The sequence below is a fragment of the Chiloscyllium punctatum genome, chromosome 1, assembly GCF_047496795.1.
Source record: "Chiloscyllium punctatum isolate Juve2018m chromosome 1, sChiPun1.3, whole genome shotgun sequence".
NCBI classification, from domain to species: domain Eukaryota; kingdom Metazoa; phylum Chordata; class Chondrichthyes; order Orectolobiformes; family Hemiscylliidae; genus Chiloscyllium; species Chiloscyllium punctatum.
The window spans coordinates 4,189,435-4,213,872 of NC_092739.1; the positions used below are offsets into that span (position 1 = coordinate 4,189,435).

General features: G+C 39.7%; 1 protein-coding gene across 3 annotated transcripts in view; it reads right to left on the bottom strand.

The window, feature by feature from the left end:
• Window positions 1–464: 464 nt before the first annotated feature.
• Window positions 465–24,438, bottom strand: part of mnd1 (meiotic nuclear divisions 1 homolog (S. cerevisiae)) — a 45,187-nt gene continuing 21,213 nt past the window's right edge. For all 3 annotated transcript variants that reach the window (XM_072586658.1, XM_072587024.1, XM_072587913.1), the window contains 6 exons: window positions 21,076–21,133; window positions 18,709–18,857; window positions 7,458–7,532; window positions 1,702–1,816; window positions 1,562–1,606; window positions 465–1,466 (listed from right to left, as the gene is read on the bottom strand). In XM_072586658.1, coding sequence (XP_072442759.1) covers window positions 1,360–1,466; window positions 1,562–1,606; window positions 1,702–1,816; window positions 7,458–7,532; window positions 18,709–18,857; window positions 21,076–21,133 — 549 coding nt within the window. In that variant the 3' untranslated portion in view covers window positions 465–1,359. The remainder of the gene's footprint in view (window positions 1,467–1,561; window positions 1,607–1,701; window positions 1,817–7,457; window positions 7,533–18,708; window positions 18,858–21,075; window positions 21,134–24,438) is intronic.

The following is a 24,438-nucleotide window of genomic DNA, read 5'->3' on the forward strand; positions in this document are numbered from 1 at the left end:
GAAGCACTTGAAAGCCTGGCAACAATGATGAGTGGGAAACACGTGAAAACATTGCTTGTATTCTATTAATATAGAAAATAAACGTCCAATCAAATTGCAGAAATCCACAGCTTTTCCTGGGAGGCAAAGTACAAATCACAACCCGAGATTAACTCCAACTCTTTTGGAAGCAGTTTGTACTCTGGAGTCAAAGAAATTGCTGTCACCGATTAACAGCACCCTACTAACAGGTACAGACCGCAAACAAACAGGAATATTTCAAACTCATATCTACCAATGAAACACTTAAACCTTCAGGTTTTTTTGAGGTTTGGTTTTAAATTTGGTTTTAACTTATTTAAAGTTTCATGTTCAGTCAGACCCAGGACCAACCTATGTCTTCCACTTAGAGTTAGCAAAAATTTTCAGTCACTTGGTATATCACAGTTCAGTATTTAGTTAAATAATAAACAGAGTGGACTAGATTTTTAAGATTGTATGTGATGTTTATTAAAATACAAATTTATAATTTACAATATAATTCACTTATACACTAAATAAACTTCTGATATTGCAGATGTGCAATTCTTTATCTTATCTCAATTTCAACTTGACATCATCAATATATGTAGTCAGTCTTGTTGCATTAGATAACCTGCTTTCATTCCCCAATATGGAAGCAGCATTTTTATTGAGAAGATTTTATCCCTTCTTTACAAAATGAAACAAAACACTGAAGAGTATGGAACATTTAAGTAACAAAAACTTAATTAGAGGGCAGACTTTTAGAGCCTTAAAAAACAATTTTAGTTGCAATTAAGCTTTAAGCTTTATAGAGCTTGCATTTTATCCTAAATTCTTTCAAAGTTACATTCAATTATCTTTTGTCAGTGAAGTGGAGAAGGAAGATTTAGTACAGCAGGTTAGATATTTTCCTTAGATTGAGATGGTATTTCAGAGATCATTCCTGTACAATATGAGATTGAGTGACTATTATAAGGAAAAATACTATTTATCAGAACTACTATTTTAACAAGCTATACAGGGGACCTTAAATACTGGTTGAACTATTATTACCAGTCTTGTGAAATAACTTCCTATATTATTTTATTCAATTGCTTTTTAATCTAGCTGGACCCGATGCTCTATAAATTGTTAGTATCTGCTAGGAGTTTGACCTTCATAACAGGATTGCAAAATGATTTCTGCTGTCAACACTGATTGAAACAGCAGTTGCACAATATTCAAAGTATCAAAAGAGTAAAATTGATTGCCCTGCAGTTGAAGTCTAAATTTTATTGCGACAAAAATCAGACTATTTTTTGATGAACGTCAAGTTTGATACAAACAAGAAAGGTCAATTTGTACAGACTGAAACCATCAGTCAATATAGTCAAAATCTTCTGGAATTCCGAAAGCCTTATCAATCTTATTCCGTTCAAATCCAAATTTTTTATTTGCCCAGGATTTTATGGCAAACACGTTATCTAGTGGAACAAACAGAAATTATAGTTAAAATTTTATATGTTTGAAAAAGAATGAGATAAAAATTCAGAGAGATACAGATCCTTCTTTAGCATACCAGTCCATCTGTTGGCTGCATCTTTTGCTGTCTTGTTTGTCTGCCCTACAAAAAGAAAAAACCCAAACAGTTCAAACAGGCATATCACTTGGAAAAATTTCAACAATTTTAACTGAACCAAAAATGGATTGGTTACTCACTAATTTCTTCAATTACTTCTGGATCACATTCTTTGTATTTTTCCAACTCTGCTTTCAGCTGATTCCTTTGTTGTCGCAGTCCCTCCAATTCTTTTAACATAGTTGCACGCTTTTCCTATTTTAAAAATAAATATTTGAATATTATTTTACACAGTTAAATGATAATATAACATTGAAGGCTTAGAACTCATTGGCTCCAACTTTCTGTTCATATCTCCCCTTGTGCCTTCAGTGGAAACTCCATCTGTTTGGGGTTGCAGTCATTTCTCCGGGGGGGGGGGGGTCTGATAATCCCCTATTAGAAAAACAACTCAAGATAACTAACTTTTAATCTTGTATTTTAAAGGCAAGTACAGGAGGGAAAATAAATAATGTCCATGTTTAAGACACATTAAATATATAGAACTATATCGAAAATGACTGCAGAAATATACTTAAGTCCTTCTTGTCTGATGCATTACAAATCATTAGCTACACTAGTTGATACTGAACACTGTACTTGATATATTTGCTCTCTTTCAACAGATGAAAATAAAGTTAGTCTACTGTCCTTCAGACCACATTGATGCCCCTAGCATGCACAACATTCAAGAATCAGTATTTTTAAAGTCATCAGGACCGAGAGTTTTCATCTTTCCAGATTCAACATCAGCATGTGACAGATTTTTTTAAAAACGATTTAAAAAACACTGCTAGTATGACACAAAAATTAGAGTCATAGAGATGTACAGCACAAAAACAGACCCTTCGGTCCAACCTGTCCATGCCGACCAGATATTCCAACCCAATCTAGTTCCACCTGCCAGCACCCAGTCCATATCCCTCCAAACCCTTCCTAATCATATACTCATCCAAATGCCTTTTAAAATTGTAATTGTACCAGCCTCCACCACTTCTTCTGGCAGCTCATTCCATACACATACCACCCACTGCGTGAAATTGTTGCCCCTTAGGTCCCTTTTATATCTTTCTCCTCTCACCCTAAACCTATGCCCTCTAGTTCTGGACTCCCCAACTCCAGGGAAAAGACTTTGTCTATTTACCCTATCCATGCCCCATAATTTTGTAAACCTCTAGGTCACTCCTCAGCCTCCAAAGTTCCAGGGAAAACAACCCCAGCCTGTTCAGCCTCTCCCTGCAGCTCAAATCCTCCAACCCTGGCAACATCCTTGTAAATCTTTTCTGAACCCTTTCAAGTTTCACAACATCTTTCCGATAGGAAGGAGACCAGAATTGCACGCAATATTCCAACAGTGGCCTAATCAATGACCTGTACAGCTGCAACAGGACCTCCCAACTCCTGTACTCAATACTCTGACCGATAAAGGAAAGCATACCAAATGCCTTCTTCACTATCCTATCTACCAGCGACTCCACTTTCAAGGAGCTATGAACCTGTGCTCCAAGGTCTCTTTGTTCAGCAACACTCCCTAGGACCTTACCATTAACTGTATTAGTCTTGCGAAGATTTGCTTTCCCAAAACGCAGCACCTCGCATTTATCTGAATTAAATTCCATCTGCCACTTCTCAGCCCATTGGCTCTTCTGATCAAGATCCCATTGTAATCTGAGGTAACCTTCCTCGCTGTCCACTACATCTCCAATTTTGGCGTCATCTGCAAACTTACTAACTTAACCTCTTATGCTCACATCCAAATCATTTATATAAATGAAGAAAAGTATGGACCCAGCAACGATCCTTGTGGCACTCAACTGGTCGCAGGCCTCCAATCTGAAATACAATGAGCCAGTTCCCAATCCAATTGGTTAGTTCTCCCTGTACTCTGTGATCTAACCTTGCTAACTCGTCCTCCATGGGGAACCTTGTCGAACACCTTAGTGAAGGCCATATAGATAACATCTATTGCTCTGCCCTCATCAATCCTCTTTGTTACTTCTTCAAAAAAACTCAGTCAAGTTTGTGAGACATGATTGCCCACACACAAAGCCATGTTGACTATCCTTAATTAGCCCTTGCCTTTCCGAATATATGTACATCCTGCCCCTCAGGATTCCCTCCAACAACTTGCCCACCACCGACGTCAGGCTCAATGGTCGATAGTTTCCTGGCTTGTCCTTACCACCCTTCTGAAACAGAGGCACCACGTTAGCCAACCTCCAGTCTTCGGCTATTGATGTGACTATCGATGATACAAATACCTCCGCAAGAGGCCCAGCAATCACTTCTCTAGCTTCCCACAAGAGTTCTAGGGTAAACCTGATTAAGTCCTGGGGATTTATCCACCTTTATGCATTTTACGGAAGTAAAAGGGTATATATGACTTTGCTTTTTAAGATTTGTGAATTGCTCAATTTGGATGAAGAACATTTCTAAAATATAGATAGTCCCAACTCTGATTGCGTTATCTTATAGAAGCTAAGTGTGGAAAGAATTCAGAGTGGTTTATAACCAAGTTTGTAATCCCACACAATACAATGAAACATCACCCCCATCTCACTCACCAACCACCTATCAAACACAAGGATGGAATAATTTACATTAGATTTCTTACTCTCAGAGAATCATTTTCATGTCACATTCAGGATAATACATACAGTGGAAGGCTACAGATTATCAAAGTGAGTTTATATATGAGAAAATCTCAAGCATCTAGAGATGAGCAAAATGATCTACATGTTAGCTTGGAAGGGATTGACAATAACTTCAGTGGTTCCAGTTACATTTGGCCCCCTAAAGAACATAAATTGTTGACTGAAAACTTGAGTAGCAACAACACACCGAAGTGAGTGCATTGGCAATGTTACAAATATATGTCTACTATATACTTCTTTCTTTACTAGTCCCTCCGGTTTGAGGATGACTTGCTTCCACCCCATGGAGGTGGGTTCCGCAGTGGCTGAATCATCTAATCCTGGAGCTACAGTCTCTCTTGCAGGTGGTGTTTGAGATGGGTGAGTGGGACTTTCTGGACTGTGTGTTGTCTGCTTGTGCCACACCTCCACATGCTCCACTAAGTGATATTCATAGTGGTTGGCGCCTTTATGGATACTTCTTCTTCAGTTTGAATGTTCTACAGCAGGCAATTCCCACTCAAGCATTTAGAACAATGATCCAGAAACATGACTTCAAATTCTCTCAGACTTGAGAATAGTCAGACTAAGAGAAAGTGAGGACAGCAGATGCTGGAGATCAGAGCTGAAAACGTATTGCTGGAAAAGCGCAGCAGGTCAGGCAGCATCCAAGGAGCAGGAGAATCGACGTTTCGGGCATGAGCCCTTCTTCAGAAATAGTCAGACTAATACTAGCTGGAAATGAACATTCTCATTACGATTGAAGCGAAAATAAGTTTTTTTCAACTTGAGGTGCTGGCAAGGGCAGCATCTATTGCTGATAAATTTAAATGCTAGTTAGAATGTGTTTTGGTCACATTTTATCAAAGCTTTTCATCTTGCACTCAAAACATTTTGCAAGAATTCCAATGGGTGCGTGTTGGGGCGGGGTGACATTTTTATACTCTATGAGCAGAGCTTGCTGTTTGGCTGGTGAGCAGACTTTGTTCGTACAGGCATTGACAGGAGTGACTGACAGTTAACTTGCGTGCAACTTAAGAGTTACTGCAGTTCATCTTGTAGAGTCTGTGGAGGAGAGCAACTGTTGAAGGTGGAAGAAAAAGTGCAAATTAAGGCGTGCTTTGCAAAGCTGGAGTGCTGTTAGAGCTTCAATCAGACAATTTGAAGAGTACTTCATTACAGTCTGGACTATGACTTGTCGATGATGAACAGGTTCTGAAGAGTCAAGTGAAATACTTACCAAAGACATTTTAGCTTCTGATTTGCTCTTGTCCTCTGTATTTATATACTGGACCAGTTACATTTCTGATCAATGGTCATCCCCAGGATTTTGATGGCTGCGTTTCAAGGAATGACAATACCACTAACTGACGATGGAAGATAGTTAGGATTCTCTATTTCAGATCCTGAAACATGAACTCTAGGTTTTACTATCTACAGCTGCTAACTGCTGAATATTTCTAGCGCTTACCATCTACCACCTCCTCCCCCCCGCCCTTCCCCCCCACCCTACTAATACTACTCATACTAATGCTATCTTTGTCAAACACATTTGAGTTACTGAATATTTTTGATTGGATTAACTGGGATACAAAATAATTTCCTGTATTAAAAATGTTACACTCTGAACACTGCAAGACATTCCATGTGTGGAGCTTTCGATAAACTAATGTAATCTGCCCTCAGGGAATCCCATTTAAAAATGATGCAGATCATATTTTACAGAACCTCACAGTGTGAAAACAGGCCATTCAGCCCAACAAGTCCACACCAACCGTCTGAAGAGCTTCCCACTCAGACGCATCCCCTTACTCTATCCCTGTAACCTTGCATTTCCCATGGCTAATGCACCTAACCTACATGTCCCTGAACAAAATGGGCAATTTAGCATGGCAAATCCACCTAACCTGCACATCTTTGGACTCTGGGAGGAAACTGAAGCATCTGGCAGAAACCCACACAGACACTGGAAGAATGTGCAAACTCCACGCAGATGAAAATCAAGGAAGATGGGTGATGTGAGTTTGCACCACCCATATGGAAATCACAGTGGATTGTAAAAATGTAGGCATTTAAAAAGAGATCGATACAATATCCTATGTCAGTAACACAGCAGATCTCTCCTGTTTAGCACAAAAAAAGTTACCAGCTTGAAATGTTAGGTATGTTTCTCATTTTACAAATACTGCAAGACCTAACAAGTGTTAATTTCACATTCCCAGTATCCACAGTATTTTGGCGATTCTCCAACAGACCGGTTTGGAAATAAATGATACAATAAAAACAGCTAACAACGGAGCACATAACTAAAATAAACAAAAAAATAATTAGGAAATACTTAGATCAGGTAGCATCTACGGAGGGAGAAAAAGTGTTGTGTTTCAGGTCAATAGCCATTCATCTAAACAGATGATGATTAAACTGGAACCCCATGAAACCCTAAGAATCCACAACCTTCCAGATAGTCTGTGAAGTGCAGAAATGTTTACTGAGTAGGGCTTGTCTGGTCAAGCAGAACTATTATAAACATCAGGGTACTGTTGTAATGGTTCAGATTTTGTACCAATTAACTATTTAGAAGGGACAACTATTAGTTAAGACATTGAACTTATTGGTTTAAAACTCTTTCTGAAGACACTATTTTACCAAAGTAAATTAAAATCTATTACATGGGATCTGTAAGGGTGCTGTGGGGAACACATTATGTAATTTATCTTTGATTGGCAAACAAGAAACATTTACTTTTATAAAGAATGATTTACAAGCATCATTCCCAAAAATCACAAAGATAAACTCTACAGTGACAAGTTAGCACACTCCTCTCACCAGTTTGTTTATCAAAAAATACATTTATTTAAGTGCTTACAGGCACAGAAATCAGCTGACCTGGTTAACCCAACAGAACTTGCAAAACAAAATTAAGCAACTCTAATATTAAAGTGATTGCTGCCCCTGGCATGCTGGTTGGCATTGATAACACTGTCATCCATGATATTTGTTAGTCAAAATGCTTTGAACAAAAGAGTTTATCCTCAGTCAAATTAACACATTAGGCAAGATATGAAATGCCTCTGATATAGAGGACAATGGCAGTCTTTTCAAAAATAGTAGACATTTCAAACATGTTCATCATAATGTCAAACTAAGTATCAAACTATAAATTCTTTGCCAATCTTATCATTTTTGCCCAGGCAGACCCCAAGTTTCAACATAAACATTCTTACTGTATTTTGACGGCCCACTTTGACTTTCTCAATACTTTGTTGTAAACTTTGTTTCCTTTCGGTTCCTTCAGCAAGCTGGAAACAGAAAATGGTAAATAAAAAACTTAGAAAGTAAATTTAGAAAGAAGTATGAATCACAGAGATCCACAGCACAGGAAAGGCCCTTTGGCCCACTGTAACTGCACCAATCAAAAACAACTACCTAACTATTCCGATTCCATTTTAAGGCACTTGGCCCATAACCTTGTATGCCTTGGCATCACAAATGGAAGTCTAAATACCTCTCAAATGTTATGAGGCTTTCTGCCTCTGCCAGGCTTTGGGAATGAGTTCCAGATTCCCATCATCCTCTAGGTAAAAGTTTTTCCTCAACTTCTCTAAATCTTCAGGCCTTTACTTTAAAAGTATGTCCCCTGGTCATTGTTCCTTCCATCAAGGAGAAAGGTTTTGGCTTCTCGACTTATACCTGCCCCCCCCCAATCATGTCCCCTGTCAATCTCCTCTGTCCCAAGGTAAACAACGCAAATCTGTTCAATCTCACTTCATAATGGAAACTCTCCAGCCCAAGCAATATCCCAGTAAAACTCCTCTGCTTCCTCTCCAGTGCTATAAAATCCCACATATGTGGATTCCAGAATTGCACTTAACTCTAGTTGTCACCAAATTAATGTTTTATACTGTTCTAGCATAACCTAGAGCCACTGGTGGCATGATGGATCAGTGGTTAGTACTGCTGCCTCATAGTGCCAGGGACCCAGGTTTGATTCCAGCCTCGGGCAACTATCTGTGTTGAGTTTGCACATTCTCCCTATGTTTCCTCTGGGTGCTCCGATTTCCTCCCAGAGTCCAAACATGTGCAGGTCAGGTGAATCGGCCATGCTAAATTACCCATGGTGTTAGGTGCATTAGTCAAAGGGAAATGGGTCTGGGTGGGTTACTCTTTGGAGGGTCGGTGTGGACTTGTTGGGCCAAAGAGCCTGTTTCCACACTATGAAGAATCTAGTCTAATTTCCCTGCTCTTAAACTTGGTGCCTCGGCTAATAAAATCAAGTACACTATCTTCCTTTATAACCACTTTATCCACGTTTCCTGGTACCTTAAGGAACATGTATATCAAGATCCCAATGATTCTTGGTACTTCCCAGGGTCCTACCATTCATCATGTAATGCTTACCTTATTCATGCTGCCCAAAAGCATCATCTCACACTTCTTTGGATTGAATTCCACTTGCCACTAATTAGCCTGTCTATAACCTCCTATAATCTAAAGCTATCCACCTCAATATACATGACCCCACCAAATTTTGTATCACCCGTGAAATTACTGATCAACACTCCTACATTCGAGTCTAAATCATTTATATATAAACCCAGAGAGCAAGGGCCTCAACATTGATCACTGTGGGACCCCAATATCACAGATTGCCAGTTGGAAAAACATCCCTCAAACATCATCCTCTGCTGCTTGCCACTCTGTGGATCCAATTTGCCAAATTTTCTTCGATGTCATGGGCTCTTACCTCTCTTAACAGTCTACTATCTGGGACTTTATATGGGATATTGGGGTCCCACAGCAGTCAATGTTGAGGCCCTTGTGCGTGGTTTATATAAATGACTTTAGACTCGAATGTAGGAGAGTTGATCGATAAGTTCGCAGATGACACAAAATGTGATGGGGAATATATGTGAGGAGGACAGCTTTAGATTACAGGAGACTATAGACCAGCTGATTAGTGGCAAGTAGACGATATGAAAAGCACTGGCTTCACTTGGTTACCTTCTTGAAAAAGAAGATTTGTTAAGTTTCTTAACAAAATCTGCTGATTGTTCTTCATTAATCCTTTACTCTCCAACTGCACATTAATTCTGTGTCTCAAAATTTCTTCCAATAGCTTCCCGACCACTGAGGTTAGGCTGATAGGCCTGCAGTTTCCTGGTTGATCCCTTGCTCCCTTCTTGAATAATGGTACCAGATTGGATATCCTGCAGCCCTCCATTACATCAGGGACCATCTTTACAGCAAAATCAATTCTCAGCACATCACAGACTAAGATCAGTGACACAGAACTAACTTACAATTATTTACACCGTTTATATCCAAAAACTCCATTCCTATTACTCCAGTGGCAAAATACAGAATTGAATGGAGAAATCCAGAGTAATATTCAAGGATCTTGGCAATTAATGTCGATTTCCACATCAAATTTAAGTTCTAATTGGTTTAGAACTGTGGCGTCAATCCAAAGTGAAATTGCTCCTTATTACATGATCTGTAACATGTTATTCACTCCAGGGGAATTATATCTTTATTTACTATACAGCAGAGTTAAAAAAGCTTAGTATCGCTAATTACATTTAGACATATTTTTCTTTGTAAAATCCTTTAAAAACGTAGAGAACAGAAAATACATTGAGCAACTTTAAGTACTTTGCATGTGCTTTATTAATAGCCTGTTTCAATAAACCAATCATTAATCATTTATGTGCAGATGTAGCCAAGACTGAACTATGTGTTATTAAAAAAAAAGTTTGCCACTCATAAATAATTTCCAACACAAGATAACAGGCCTTTATGATAGCACTCTTGCTCTCATCATCAAGAGGTATACAAGTTATTACTGGTTTCTACTCTGCCTTTCAGCCAAGAATACACCCTGAAGGAATACAGTAACAATACATTCTTATTCATAAAATTCACTTTAAAGCGCACATATCATTGATGCTGTGGTATTTAACTAATCATACAAATGTAAGATGGGTAATTTCTAAGGAAATGCATAATGTAATTATGTCACTAAATGCTAACACTTCTAAGCTTTAAAGACAAACAGGAAACTTATTAAAACTATGATATATCTTAAAATTCAACTCCTTTAAAATCAAATTGATGGGGTATTAGAAAACAATGTTTTTCTGTACTTTTGTTTAATATCGGTTTCTCTGGACCTGAAATACATCAATTTACTACCACTGCCATGATGATTACAATCTATTCCAATATGACACCTAGTGGTGGGAAATTTTATCACTAAGACGCAGCATGCTTTGAGTTAACAGTTTCAATAAAATTTTAAACACACCCAGTTCACTCCTAAGCAGATAAGAACATTGCCTTAAGCCTACAGCCAAACAGCAACTGCTACTAATACGCAGAGGCAATCATCTGAAAACTAAGGTGTAAAGAATGGATCTTTATATGCTTCTGTACGTTTACTTGTGGACTGAAATGGGAAAATAAGTTTTAAAACCAAGGATCACTGAAGGAATGTTTGAAAGTAACTTGTGTCACTCTTTGTAGGTACTGTTTACAAAGCTGCAAGTTATAATGGTAGGAGGAGGACTAGATGAGATAGTATGCATAAAATGAAGATTCAGCCAATAGCAAGTAGCTGATTGATCTGTGGACCACTGACCTATTGACAATGACAAAGGCCTTCTGTCTGCCAGCAACTTTGAGTGTGATTCCCAGGTAACCAAAAAGCTTAGGAGTACGAACAGGATTAAGAGAGACCATCAGATCTCCACCAGTTCAGGAGCTTTGTCTGTTCTCTGCAGCAAAACTACCTTCAAGGCTGAAGTAAACCGATCTGGTCTTTCTTCAGCAGTTGCTAGAATGTTTAATTAATAAGTCAGAGAGCTTTTTATAATTGTGAACCAGTCACCCTGTGCCTTCTGCAAATCAATTAAAGCACCTGGAGAAGGAGTACTGAGAACAGGGCTCTGATCAGCACAATAACCATATCACCAGATACTGTCAACAGAGATCATTTGGGCTGCTTATCCATGTGATCCCCTCATCCAAAACACCCAGGTTTTTGGAGTGAGTGAGTGGGTGGGTGGGTGTGAGTCAACCCACTTCACCCAACGAAGTAGTATTCCAAAAGCTTATGAATCCAAATAAACCTGTTGGACTATACCCTAGTGTCATGTAACTTCTGACTTTGTCCACCCCAATCCAACACCAGCACCTCCACATCATTGCAATAAGTAATAATTCCTGTTAAATATAGCAACCCTGTCCAATCTTTATGTCAACATGGGTCTGATAGTAAAGTTAATTGGAGAATGTGGTGTATCTCTGAGGTCTCCAGGAATAATGGAGCTTGATATCCACCATGCTACCTAAGTGAGGCATAACAGAGAGCAGAAAGTTCCCAGTGTTTGACAAATAATCCCTGGTGCCTACCTTCATATATAGCTCAGCAGTTCTGGATCAAGTAATACATTTCTCATTTTAAGATTGTTGCCTATAGCTAATGTCAAAAGAAGGAGGTAAAAAATAAGGGCCATCAGCCAAAAAGCTATTCAAGCAATGAAAAGTGTTTTCAAATATAAATCTGAACTGCTTTGCAGAATTGCAAAAATTAGACAGTATGAGTCATGGCCAACAATTTAAAACATCCTCCAAGAAGACTGCAGACTGGTGGGCTTGGGTAACCAATCATGCAGAATATTGTGTACATCAAGTAACTTCAGCATAGAGTTCTGAAGGAGATAGCTGAAGGGATAATGGAGGTTTTAGAAGTGATCTTTCAGGAATCACTGGAGTCAGGGAGGATCACAGAGGACTGGAAAAATCAGTAAGATTCCCCACCACCCCCAACTTAAGGAGGAAGTGAGGGAAATTATAGGCTGATTATCCTGACCTCAGTCATTGGTAAGATCTTGGAGTCTAAAGGATGAGGTTTCTGAATACTTGGAAGTGCATAGTAAAATAGGGCAAAGTCATCATGGTTTCACCAAGATGAGGTCATGCCTGACAAATCTGTTAGAATTCTTTGAGCAACTAATGAGCAGGTTAGACTAAGGAGAACCAATAGATGTAATCCATCTGGACTTCAAGAAGGTCTTTAATAAGGTGCTGCACAGGAGGCTGCTGAGTAAGATAAGGGCCCATGGTGTTAGAGGCAAGGTACTAGCATGGATAGAAGCCTGGCTGTTTGGCAGAAAGCAGAGAGTGGGGATAAAAGGGTCCTTCTCAGCATGGAAGCCCACAAGGGTCAGTGTTGGGACCACAACTTTTCACTTTATACATTAATGATCCGGATGAAGGAACCAACAGCATTCTGGCTAAGTTTGCAGATGACACAAAGATAGGTAGACGGGCAGGTACTATTGAGGAAGCGGGCAGACTGCAGAGAGATTGAAACAGGTGAGAAGAGTGGGCAAAGAACTGGTAGATGAAATACATGGGAAAGTGAGAGAGGTCATGGACTTTGGTAGGAAGAATAGAGGCATGGACTATTTTCTAAATGGGGAGAAAATTCAGAAATGTGAAGAGCAAAGGAACTTGGAAGTCCTGGTCCAGGATTCTCTTAAGGTAAACTTCTAGGTTGAGTTGGCAGTTAGGAAGGCAAATACAATGTGATCATTTATCTCAAGAGGCATGAATGTACTTCTGAGGCTTTAAAAGGCTCTGGTCATTTAGAATACAGAAAGCAGTTTTGGGCCCCATACCTCAGGAAAGATGCATTAGTCCTGGAGGTTCATGAGAATGATCCCAGGAATGAAAGACATAACATATGAGTAACGTTTGAGGATTCTGGGACTATACTTGATGGAGTTTAGAAGGATGAGGGGAGATCTGATTGAAACTTACAGAATACTGAACAGCCTGGACAGAGTCAACATTGGGGAGATGTTTCCATTGGCAGGACAGACTAGGACCTGTGGGCACAGCCTTACAGTAAAGGGAAGACCCTTTAGAACCGAGATAAGGAGAAACTGGAGAGTTTGTGGAATTCATTGCCAGAAAAGGCGTTGGAGGCCAGGACATTGAGTGTACTTAAAACAGAGATACATAAGTTCTTGATTGCCAAGGGGATCAAAGGTTACAGGGAGAAAGCAGGAAAATGGCATTGAAGAGCAATCAGCCATGATCAAATGGTGGATTGGCCATGATCTTAATGAGCCAAACGTCCTAATTTCTATTCTTATGTCTTACGGTCTTCTGTAATTAAGAGAACGTAACCCAAATTCTTAAAATGAAGAGTAGCAAACACCAGGATGTGGACATTGAAAACTACAGGATGCTTTTATAAATTAAGGCAGCCATAAGTTAATTTTCAAGAAAGAAGGCCCTGTGGAGGATTTCTATATAAAGTTAAAAATTACCATTCATGTCTTCCCAATTCACTGTCCAAGATCCCAAAAACAGTTTCCAGATGAAGCACCATTTGACTTTATTTATTTGTTTATTGTCACATGTATTTTGTTACAAATACAGTGAAGGCTGTTGTACAGTCTCACCACTCTCCTGCATGATCTTAAAACATAGAAAATAAACCAAAACATAGAATATAAAAGGCGGAAAGAAAGAAATAAAGTTCAACATTTTTCCTTAAGTGCTCAGCCATGGGCTTGGATCCAGGTTCCTCCACCCCAATGCAGAAATCATCACCAGCACAATGCAGTTGGCCAGCCTCAAGACCTTTCACCACACTGCCAATGCTGGAACAAGAGTCGCCACTCTTTGGCACCATCTCACTCATCCCATCACCACCATGAGTGTGCACTGGGCGGATCTCATTGATGCAGCTGCTACTGATGCTGCTGGGTCTTTCACTGGACCCAAACTTGACTCCGCCCTGTTGCCGCCATCATGCATCCACGCTATGGCTTGCCACCCACTGATGCTGTCATTGCAGCCACATCTGAGCTCCTTACAGCATTTAATCTGGTGAGGGTTCCAATTAGGAGCTGGGGTCTGAATCATGGGTGTGGATAGAGGGAGCAAATAGGTTGTGGGTGGGATTACTGGGTAGCATGATGGGTGAAGAAAAAAACATATCGTACTCAGTGATACAATTCTCCATATTATGTATGCACAAAATGATAACAATGCATTTGTGCAAGTTTCTTAAAAGAAAGACAGGCATCAGCTATCAGCAACTGTGCTGACAAAGGTCTGCTTGTTCATTGTCTAAATATTGTAATGAAATATTCATTGTAGATTTGACATATCTGAGATGCTCATTAGGGTTAATACTCCTGATCCCCTGATAAACCACATATTCTCATCAATAAGGGTCTGGCTGGAGAGACCAGGGGCCCACATCTCTCCAATTTTCACTTATGATTCCATGTAGCTGGTTATGTATACCAGTGGTCATCACTCAGCATCTCAACTTGGAAGTCATGCAAAACTAAATGAGGGGCCTATCAGCTTCAAATGATAGAGTCAGAGTCCTACAGCACAAAGAAAGACCCTTCAGCCCAAACTGGTCCATGCTAACCAACATGTCCATCCATGCTAACCCCATTTCCCTGCACTTGGTCCATATCCTTCCAAACCTTTCCTAACTACGTATTTGTCCAAATGCCTTTTAAAATGTTAATGTACCCGCCTCAACCACTTCCACTGGAAGCTCTTTCTATATGCACATTATCGTCTGTAAAAATAGTTTCCCCTCAGGTTTCCATTTATTTTTTCGCCTCAACGTAAACTGATGCCCTCTAGTTGTCAATTCCACAACCCTGGGAAAAAGACGAAGTGCATTCACTTGACCCATGCCTTTCATGATCTCATACACATCTGTAAGATCCCCCTCAGTCTCCTACACTCTTTAAAAAAAAAAGTCCTAGCTTTTTCAACCTCTCCCTATAACTCAGTCCCTGGAGTCCTGGCAACATCCTTGTAAATTTCTCCAAGTTAATCAAAATTGTACACAAGATTCCAAGTGTGGCTTCACCAACATGCTGTACAACTGCAACATAACTTCCCAACTCCTATACTCACTGCCCTGACTGAAAAAGGCCAATGTGCCAAAATCCTTTTTCACTACACATTCTGTGATCCCACTTTAAGAGTCTTGCACTTGAGCTCCAAAGTCCCTCTGTTCCACTACACTGAAGGCTCTATCGAACTCCTACCTTGATTTGACTTTTCAAAATGCAACACCTCACACCTATCTATATTAAACTCCATTTGCCATTTCTCAGTCCACTTCCACAGCTGATCAAGATCCTGCTACAGTTTGATAACTTGCTTCAGTGTCAACAATACCACGTATTGTACTGTCATCTGCAAACTTACTATTCATGCCTTGGACATTCTCATCCAAATCATTGATATTGATAACGAACAGCAACTGGCCCAGCACCAACTCGAGGCACACCACTAGACACAGACCTCCAGTCTGACAAGCATCCTTCCACTATTACCTTCTGCTTCCTCCTATCAAGCCAATTGTGTATCCAATTTGCCAACTCTCCCAGGATTCCACGCAACCTAACCTTTCAGAAAAGCCTACCGTGTGGAACCTTATCAACGGTTATTTTGAAATCTATGCAGACTACGTCCACCGCCCTGCCCTCATTAACCTTTTTGGTCACTTCATTAAAGAACTCTAACAAATTTGTGAAGCATGATCCCCCGCGCACAAAGCCATGCTGACGACTCTTAAGCAAACCCTGTCTTTTCAAATGTACATATACCTTAGCCCTCAGTAAGTACCCATCACTGATGTTGGGTACTTGTCTATAGTTCCCAGGCAGTTCTTTACAGCCCTTCTTGAATAAGGACACAACATTCACTACCCTCTAGTCTTTCAAGACCTCACCTGTAGCTAACAATGATACAAATATATCAGCCAGGGTCCCTGCAATTTCTTCACCAGCGTCTTGCAGGGTTCTTGAATATATCTGGTCAGGACCAGGAGATTCATCCACCTTCATACATTCTAATACATCCAATACCACCTCTACTGTGATCTAGACTGTCCAAGTTTTCACATGTTTTTCCATGATAAACAGAGAGGAGAAATATGCAATGAGGAACTTGTCGACCTCCTGCGGTTCCACACATACTTGTCCACTTTGGTCTTCGAGGGGCCCTATTCTCTCTCTATTTATTCTTTGCCTTTTAATATATTTAAAAGAATCTCTTTGGATTCACCCCAAGTTCTCAACTAAAGCTATTTCGTGCCCCCCGGCAATTTCACCCTCCTGATTTCCTTAGTTAATAAATCCTGTAATCCCCTATATATCTCCAGGGATTCCCTTGGTCTCAGCTGCCTGTACCTGAGCTATGCCTCCTCCTCCTCTATTCTGATCAAAGCCTCAATATTTCTTGTCATCCAGGGTTCTCTACTCCTACTAACCTTACCATTCAAACTCACAGAAACATAGACCTTGAACTCTAGCTATCTTACTTTCAAAGGCTTCCCACTTGCCAGAGGTCCCTTTGCTGCAAATCAACTCAAATCAATTTTACTCCAATCAACCTCTGCAAACTCCTGTCTAACTCCATCAAAATTCACCTTGCCCCAATTTAGAAATTGAACCTGTAGACCAGTTTTGTCCCTCTCCATAACTATTTCAAAAATTAATAGAACTATGGTCACTGATCCCAAAAGCTCCCCAGTGTAACTCAGTCACTTGTCCTGCCCTATTTCCCAAGAGTCGGTCCTGTTTTGCCCCTTCCCGAGTAAGACTCTCTAAATACTGCTTGAGGAAACTTCCCTGAACACATTTAAATTCTACCCATCACAGTCCTTAACACAATGGCAGTCCCAGTCTATGTTAGGAAAATTAAAATCCCCTACTATGACAACTTTATTGCTCTCCAATCTCCCCGATTATTTGTTCCTCTAATTCCTGTTGGCTATTTGGGGGTCAGCAGTACCTTCCCAATACCTTTCTTATTTTTAAACTCCAGCCACAAAGCCTCACTGGATAATCCCTCAGTTATTACATCGCTGACTATTGCTGTGATACACCCCCTAATCAAAAATGCAACTCCCATCCCCTCTTTCCTTCAATTCTATCCCGCCTACAGTACCTGCACCCTAACACAATAAGCTGTCAGAGTTGAAGAGTGTGGTGCTGGAAGAACACAGCTGGTAAGGCAGCAACTGAGGAGCAGGAGAATCAACATTTTGAGCATTAGCTCTTTATAAACTCTTCCTGATGAAGAGCTTATGCACGAAATGTCAATTCTCCTGCTCCTCGGTTACTGCCTTACCAGCTGTGCTTTTCCAGCTCCACACTCTTCAACTCTGATTGCCATTATCCACAGTCCTCACTTTCTCCCATAATAAGGTGCCAGCCCTGCCCCTCCCTTAGCCATGTTTCTTTAATGGCTACTGTATCCCAGCCCTCTGGCAGAAGAGACAAAAAATCCTAACAAATTCGCAGGACACTGGCTCAGAAGGCAGAGACCAACAAGATGTATGAAACATCCAAGGGCACATTCTTGATGAAGAGCTTACGCCTGAAACATCGACTCTCCTGCTCCTCGGATGCTGCCTGACCTGCTGTGCTTTTCCAGCACTATACTTTTTGACATCGAAGGGCACAGTCATGACACATGAAGTGGTAATGGGGCCAGTCATCTGTGAAGAATATAGGACCTCATACAGGAGAAAACTGTAGTTGAAAGATAGGAAATGCAGAAGAGGCCAGGTCCCCTGCAACTGGTTCGATTGAAAAGAGTGGCAGAGAAGAAGTCAATGCCTATTTAATCAGTCAACAAATTTATGAAAAAAATTGATCTAAACTAAGAAAGATTGGTCTCAGAGTCTATCACATTCAATGGAAGAGGTCGCTTTTCATGAATAGGCCACAAAAATATTATGCATCAAGCAAATCTCAAAGTTTAGAATATAGATTAAGACTGAAAATAAAATGATAGTGATAAGGAATAGATTAGGAGCAACTAGAGTAAAGACTACGGTGGATAGTGTCATCTGTTTTAGGAAAGTGTAAACAGAAGATGGCAGATGTGATGCAGAAGTTGGAAGATGGATAAAAACAGCTAGAAGTAATTTTATGAAGATTAAAGATAAAACAACAAGAAAAAATTACTATAACAAGGAAAAAAACTCATAAGATAACATATATCACTGTCCCATGTGCCTTAGAATCTCAACCATAAGTAAAGATTTAAGAAAGAAAATAGATGCCTTTGAAACATGATGCCAAGACATAAAGTAACTATTTTATATATACACAAAAGACGACAAAAAGATCACCAGAAAATGACAGTCAGAAAAGAACATGTTAGTATTTGAGCCATTTGATCAGAACTGAAAAGCTGCAGAGACCTCATGAGAAGGCAGAGTGGACAGTAGTAGAAAGGTCAATATAAGTATTGTTCGGTGATGGGCATCACAGAGTGGTTGCAGAAAATAAGTGGCTTGACGCAAGATAGGCAAGTGAGGCATACAATGACATCCAACCTCAGAGCAGAATTAAGCATATACAGCAACATGCCAAACATTCTGGTCATCTCAAACATTCCAACATTCACCTGATGCTTCAACTGCTCCAGTTTCTTTTTTCTCATATGAAGAGCTTTACTTGGAAATGCCCAGAAATAGTTAGAAGTTCCAATTCGATCAGTGTCCACCATTCCATCATCAACTAGACTCTGCAGTACTTCCTTCACAGACATGGAGGCTGAAATGGCAAAAACACGTGAACAGCTTACATTTGTCTCTCATTTGCAAATGAAGATCTGTCATTGTTAGAACAAAACTAAAAGGCTATAGTTATATGACATTTTCCATCTAAACCTTGACAACAATAGCTGTTGTGGTGAAGCATTGTTCTATGGTGATGAGGATGATAAATTTATGGTAGAGTGCCCCTAAATCTTTTGAAGTTAGGTGGCTTTCCTGGCTCAGTGGTAGAATAAACTATTTTCAATGTCACCATATTTTAAGATTACACCACTTTCTGGCAGGCAGAGTTGGGCATTTTCAGCAGTGCCCATATTTAATGAAAACACCACTCAAAATTAATGCCAGCAAAAACAATGCTGATTCTCCCATAACCGCCGAATAACTTCATGAGGCATGGAAGTTAACAATCAAAGAAAGTCGGTCCCTATGGAGGAGGTGAACAATGGAGCTACTGCTAATTAGTAAAAGGTTTCCTTGGCCATGTTGAGCCTGGACCCATGAGACTTCAAGGAATCCAGAAATAATGTCCAGAGTTCCCCAGGTCAACTCCGTTCTTAATTGTTGTCACTGTGCTGCCATGTCTGGTGGGTCCATCCTGGTAGTGGGACAGGACAAATCCAGGAACAATGACTGTGGCGTGTGAGACAATGTCCTTGTGTATGTCAGACTGTGGCTTTGACTGGGCTTTGGGACAACCCTCCCAATTTTGTCACAGGTCCTTAGCTGTTACTCAGAGGTTTTGCAGGGTAACAGGGCTGGATTTGCCCTCGTCATTTCCAGTCATTAGGTTGATCCCGATTGTGTATGGTTTCATTTCTTTTTTTAGATTTCATAGCATTTAATGAGCGCCTTGCCAGGACATTTCAGAGGGCAGTTAAGTGTCAACTACGTTTGCTGCAACCACAATTGCAGAAAATACACTCACTGCCCATGCCGATAGTAGTGCCTGTGATGTCAGGGGTAGCAATGCTCGCACTAAAGAATAGGAGCAATGAAAGGAATTAATTTTCACATTTTTAAATCACTTCAATTAAAGTCCTGAGATCACGAGATTAATGCTGCCCTAACTGTCTGCCCTGTTCCTGACCACTCACTGACTTCATATGGCTCACTATGCTGTTCCTTGTTTCCAAAGTGGAGCATCGATCACAGCTGTCAGTGGAAAAAAGTGGAGCATGAAGTTGAGCAGGAATTAGAGTGGGCCAGAAACTGGTATGGCGTGATCTTTGGGCATTGGTCAGTGACACCATTTCTGGTTCTACATGCAAATCCACAATGACAATGGTGCAGGTTTTCTATAATAGTACAAAGGGATACACCATTAAGAGTCAACAACACTCCTGTGTGTCTGGAGTCAATCCAGGGAAGGGTGGCAGATTTCCTTCCCGATAGGAGATGAGTGAATCAGATGGGTTTTCATGCCAATCAACAATAGTGCCATGTGGCCATGCAACTAGCTTTTAATTACAGATTTATTAGTTGCACTTAGGTTTCACTAGCTGCCAGAATGGCAGTGAATTAATGGGTCTAGAGCATTAGCCTGGGCCTCTGGAATACCAACCCAGCGACAATATCAAAACATTACCACCTCCTCCTCCTTCTCTTCCAAGAAACAAAGAAACCTATTGTGTTCTTTTCAAGGAAGGAGGAATGACAGCTTTTTATAACTGGTATAAAGAAAGAAGGCAAAGTAGTCTTAACAAAAAAAGGCACAAAGTTCCAACTATGAATGGAACATAGTCAAATTCAGTATATTGCCTGGTACCAATCCTCACCAATTCTCCACCAGCAAGATTTTCAATCAGAAACTATTCTGGTAGTTAATTGCACCACGCTGTGGATTTGTTTTTGCTGTGGCCATGTCACAACTGAAGATATTGAGATTTTCCAAACATATCCTCACACTAGCATGGCGAGAGTTGTGTCGATTTTAATTTGAGTCATTGAAGAGGAATGCATTTACCACGATACTCAAACTACCCATTTTCCAAATACAAAAAAAATCGGAAAGAACTGCAGATGCTGTGGATCAGAAACAAAAACAGAAGTTTTAAAACATTCCTAAACAATACCCATTTTGTTTTATTGAACTGTCCATATGTGATCTGTGCATGATTAAATGTTCAAAAACAAACTGAGCCATAATTCACTTCAAATATTGTAATCTCCTGGGAAAGAGATCAGACAGTAGTGACAGTAAAACTGATACTTACTGATTCCTTTCTCCTTTGGTGCAATCTTCTCCAAATCTTTCAGCTGAAACACATCTTTCTAAGAATACGGACAAGTTTTAATTAAGTTCATTCCAGTGCATCAGACAATGGTTTTTTAAAAATTTGCAGAATGATAGAAGAATGGTGACCACATTTCCAAAGGTAGACACAAATTCAGAAGTTTTTTTAAAACTCAGGCATAGAAACTGAAGAAAACACCAAAAAAAATCAGACGAAACCAAGGTGTATTTTTAAAAAGACCAACTAAAATTAATACATAATTCTGTGATAAAGGAATTTATGGGAAAGCTACAAATCTCTGATGATCATTAATAGAATGGTTACAACACATGAGGTCACATTACTTGATGGGCCCATATCAGTTCTGCACATGAGCAATTTACTTCCTCCCAGCACTCTACCCTTTCCTTGCAAATTTTCTCTTCAGGTGCTCATCCAATTCCTTTTTGAAACTATGATTGAATCTCTCTCTACCACACTCTCAGGCAGTGTGTTCCAGATCCCTAGCCACTTGCAACATAAAAAAAGTTTTCTTCCTGTTGTTGCTGGTTCTTTTGTCACTCAGCTTAAATCAATCAATCAGTTTCCTTTGATCCTCAAATCCCCCTGCTGGTGAAAAGTTCCTCCCGATCTACTTTGTTTAAAGTAATAGTTTTAGCAGCTACATCAAAGCCCTTCTCAAACTTCTCTCCTTTAAAAATATCAGCTTAGCTGACCTATCCCAGTAACAGAAGTCATTCAACCTTGGAATAGTTCTCATAACACTTTCCTAGATCCTCTCAAAGCCTTCACAAGCCTTTTTTTAAAAAAAGTATTCTAGCCACTGCTCCAGACACAATTCTCTAATTAAGGCAGAACCGATGTTTTATTAAAAAAACATCACATTTTGCTTTTATACTATATTCCTCCTCATTACAAAGCTCAGGATCCCATAAGTTTTGTGAATCACTTTCTCATCCTGCCTTGTGATCTTCAATAATTTGTGCACGTAGTTCTGCTACTGCTCAAGCTTCAGAACTGTAGTTCTTAAGCTTGTATTGTTTCTTCACATTGTATTGTTTCTTCACATTGTTTAGAAGATTAAGGGGAGATCTAATAGAGACGTACAAAATAATACATGGCTTTGAAAAGGTGGATGCTAGAAAATTGTTTCTGTTAGGCGAGGAGACTAGGACCCGTGGACACAGCCTTAGAATTAGAGGGGGTCATTTCAGAACGGAAATGCGGAGACATTTCTTCAGCCAGAGAGTGGTGGGCCTGTGGAATTCATTGCCACGGAGTGCAGTGGAAGCCGGGACGCTAAATGTCTTCAAGGCCGAGATTGATAGGTTCTTGTTGTCTAGAGGAATTAAGGGCTACGGGGAGAACGCTGGCAAGTGGAGCTGAAATGCGCATCAGCCATGATTGAATGGCGGAGTGGACTCGATGGGCCGAATGGCCTTACTTCCACTCCTATGTCTTATGGTAACAAACTGTATCACTTTAAACTTTTATGCATTAAATTTCATCTGCCACACATCCATCTTTTCCACCAGCCCATGTCCTCTTGGAGCTAAACCTTATCCCTCTTCACAATTCACATTACTTAAAAATATTTTGTCACCTGAAACTTTTGACCTGTGCACCGTACATTCAAGTCTAAGTTGATATAAAAGAAACATTGCTCTTGGATTTAATCCGTAGGGAACTTCACAATTTACCTTCCTCCAATTTTAGAAAGTATACCTATATTCCTACATCTTAGCCACTTGGTGCACATACTACACTGTCGCAACTCTGCTGGCAAACATGCATGAGACTTGCAGCACAGAGGGATCAGGGGTCTGTGTACAATATTCATAGGAGGTTAGCACGCATACAGCAAGTAAACAAGCCAAAGATAATGTTGGCATTTATTGCTGCGATTTTACTCGGCATTGGTAAGAACACACTGGAGTACAGTATATGTTGGGACAAAGGATTGTAATTTCAAATAACATCAAATAGTTTGAGCCTACACTCATTGGAACTTAGAAGAACAACAAAGCAGCTGGAGAAATTAGAGTGAATGTAGATTATCTACTTTCATGCCACTTTCCCACACTATCCCCATAGCCCTTAATATCATTAGCATTCAGGAGTTAGTCAGTATTTATCTCTTTCAATCTCTATAGCAACCTTAATATGGTGCTCAGTAAGAGAAAAACATTATTTCATGTTGGAACTTTGCTCCACAATGAGGTTTCTAGCTAAGATGATCTGACTTCAAACAAGCAGATAATATAGTCACGCGTATTTTGAAATAGGAACATCACACACATAACTTTCCAAACTCTGCATGTGGAAATCAAAGTCCAAAGAAAGCCCACTTGAAACAGATTAGCAGGATGTCAGATGTGCAAGTAACAACTCTACAAGTGACTGATTCAAAAGCACAAATAAGCAATTTCAATTCTTCTAGTCACTTTTGCCATTCCAGCTTTTCTATACAAAAACTACTGGAACCTGGGCTCAAGATTATAAACCAACTGTTCAATATTTTCCATCAGCACTATATTGTTATCAATGGATTTATAGCAGGAATAGACCTAGGAAAGAAGATGGGTCAAGTTGAACAGTCAATGTAGCCAGAATGGTTGCATCTTCCAAGATAGCACAAATCATACCTCAACCTTGGCAAACAAATGTTGCACAGTGACTTCACAGAGTCTGAATCATGAGACAGCCATTTGTGGAACTGCAAAGATACCTTAAACTAGCATAGAAAGACTTGGTAGATCCAGCAACAATAAATGTTAAACACAACACAATCAACTGTGGAAATCTGAAATAAAAATAGAAATTGGAGAAACTCAGTAGGTCTGGCAGAACCTGTGGAGATAAAGAGTCAATGTTTCAGGGCCAGTGATCCTTTAGAATAACATTAAGCTGCTGACATGAAACTGGCAACATTTCTCTTCGAGCTATGTATTGACATGGGGTAAACTCTCCTGCTTAATTTAAAACCAGCAACACAGAAAAGATTTATTCCATGCACTAAGGTGTAAACATTCGAGTGTCCAAGAACTATTTAAAATAAAAATTTCATTTCTTAAAGTATAACAGAGACTAATTAACGAACAACTATGTACAAGTCCTTTCTCTAACTTATCTTTTAAAATTCCCTTCTATAATACTAGTTCGATAAAACTCCCAATTAAGATTTACAAAACAAAACTTATCTCAAAACCAGGCACCTTTCAGCTCTTCTATTTGAATCTTCCTGTCTTTTTTTTCTTAGGAATTCCACTTTCCATGTTACTGATCGAAAAAGGTACTTTTTTATAATGTAATTTTTTCTCAATAAAAATATAAGTATAAAAC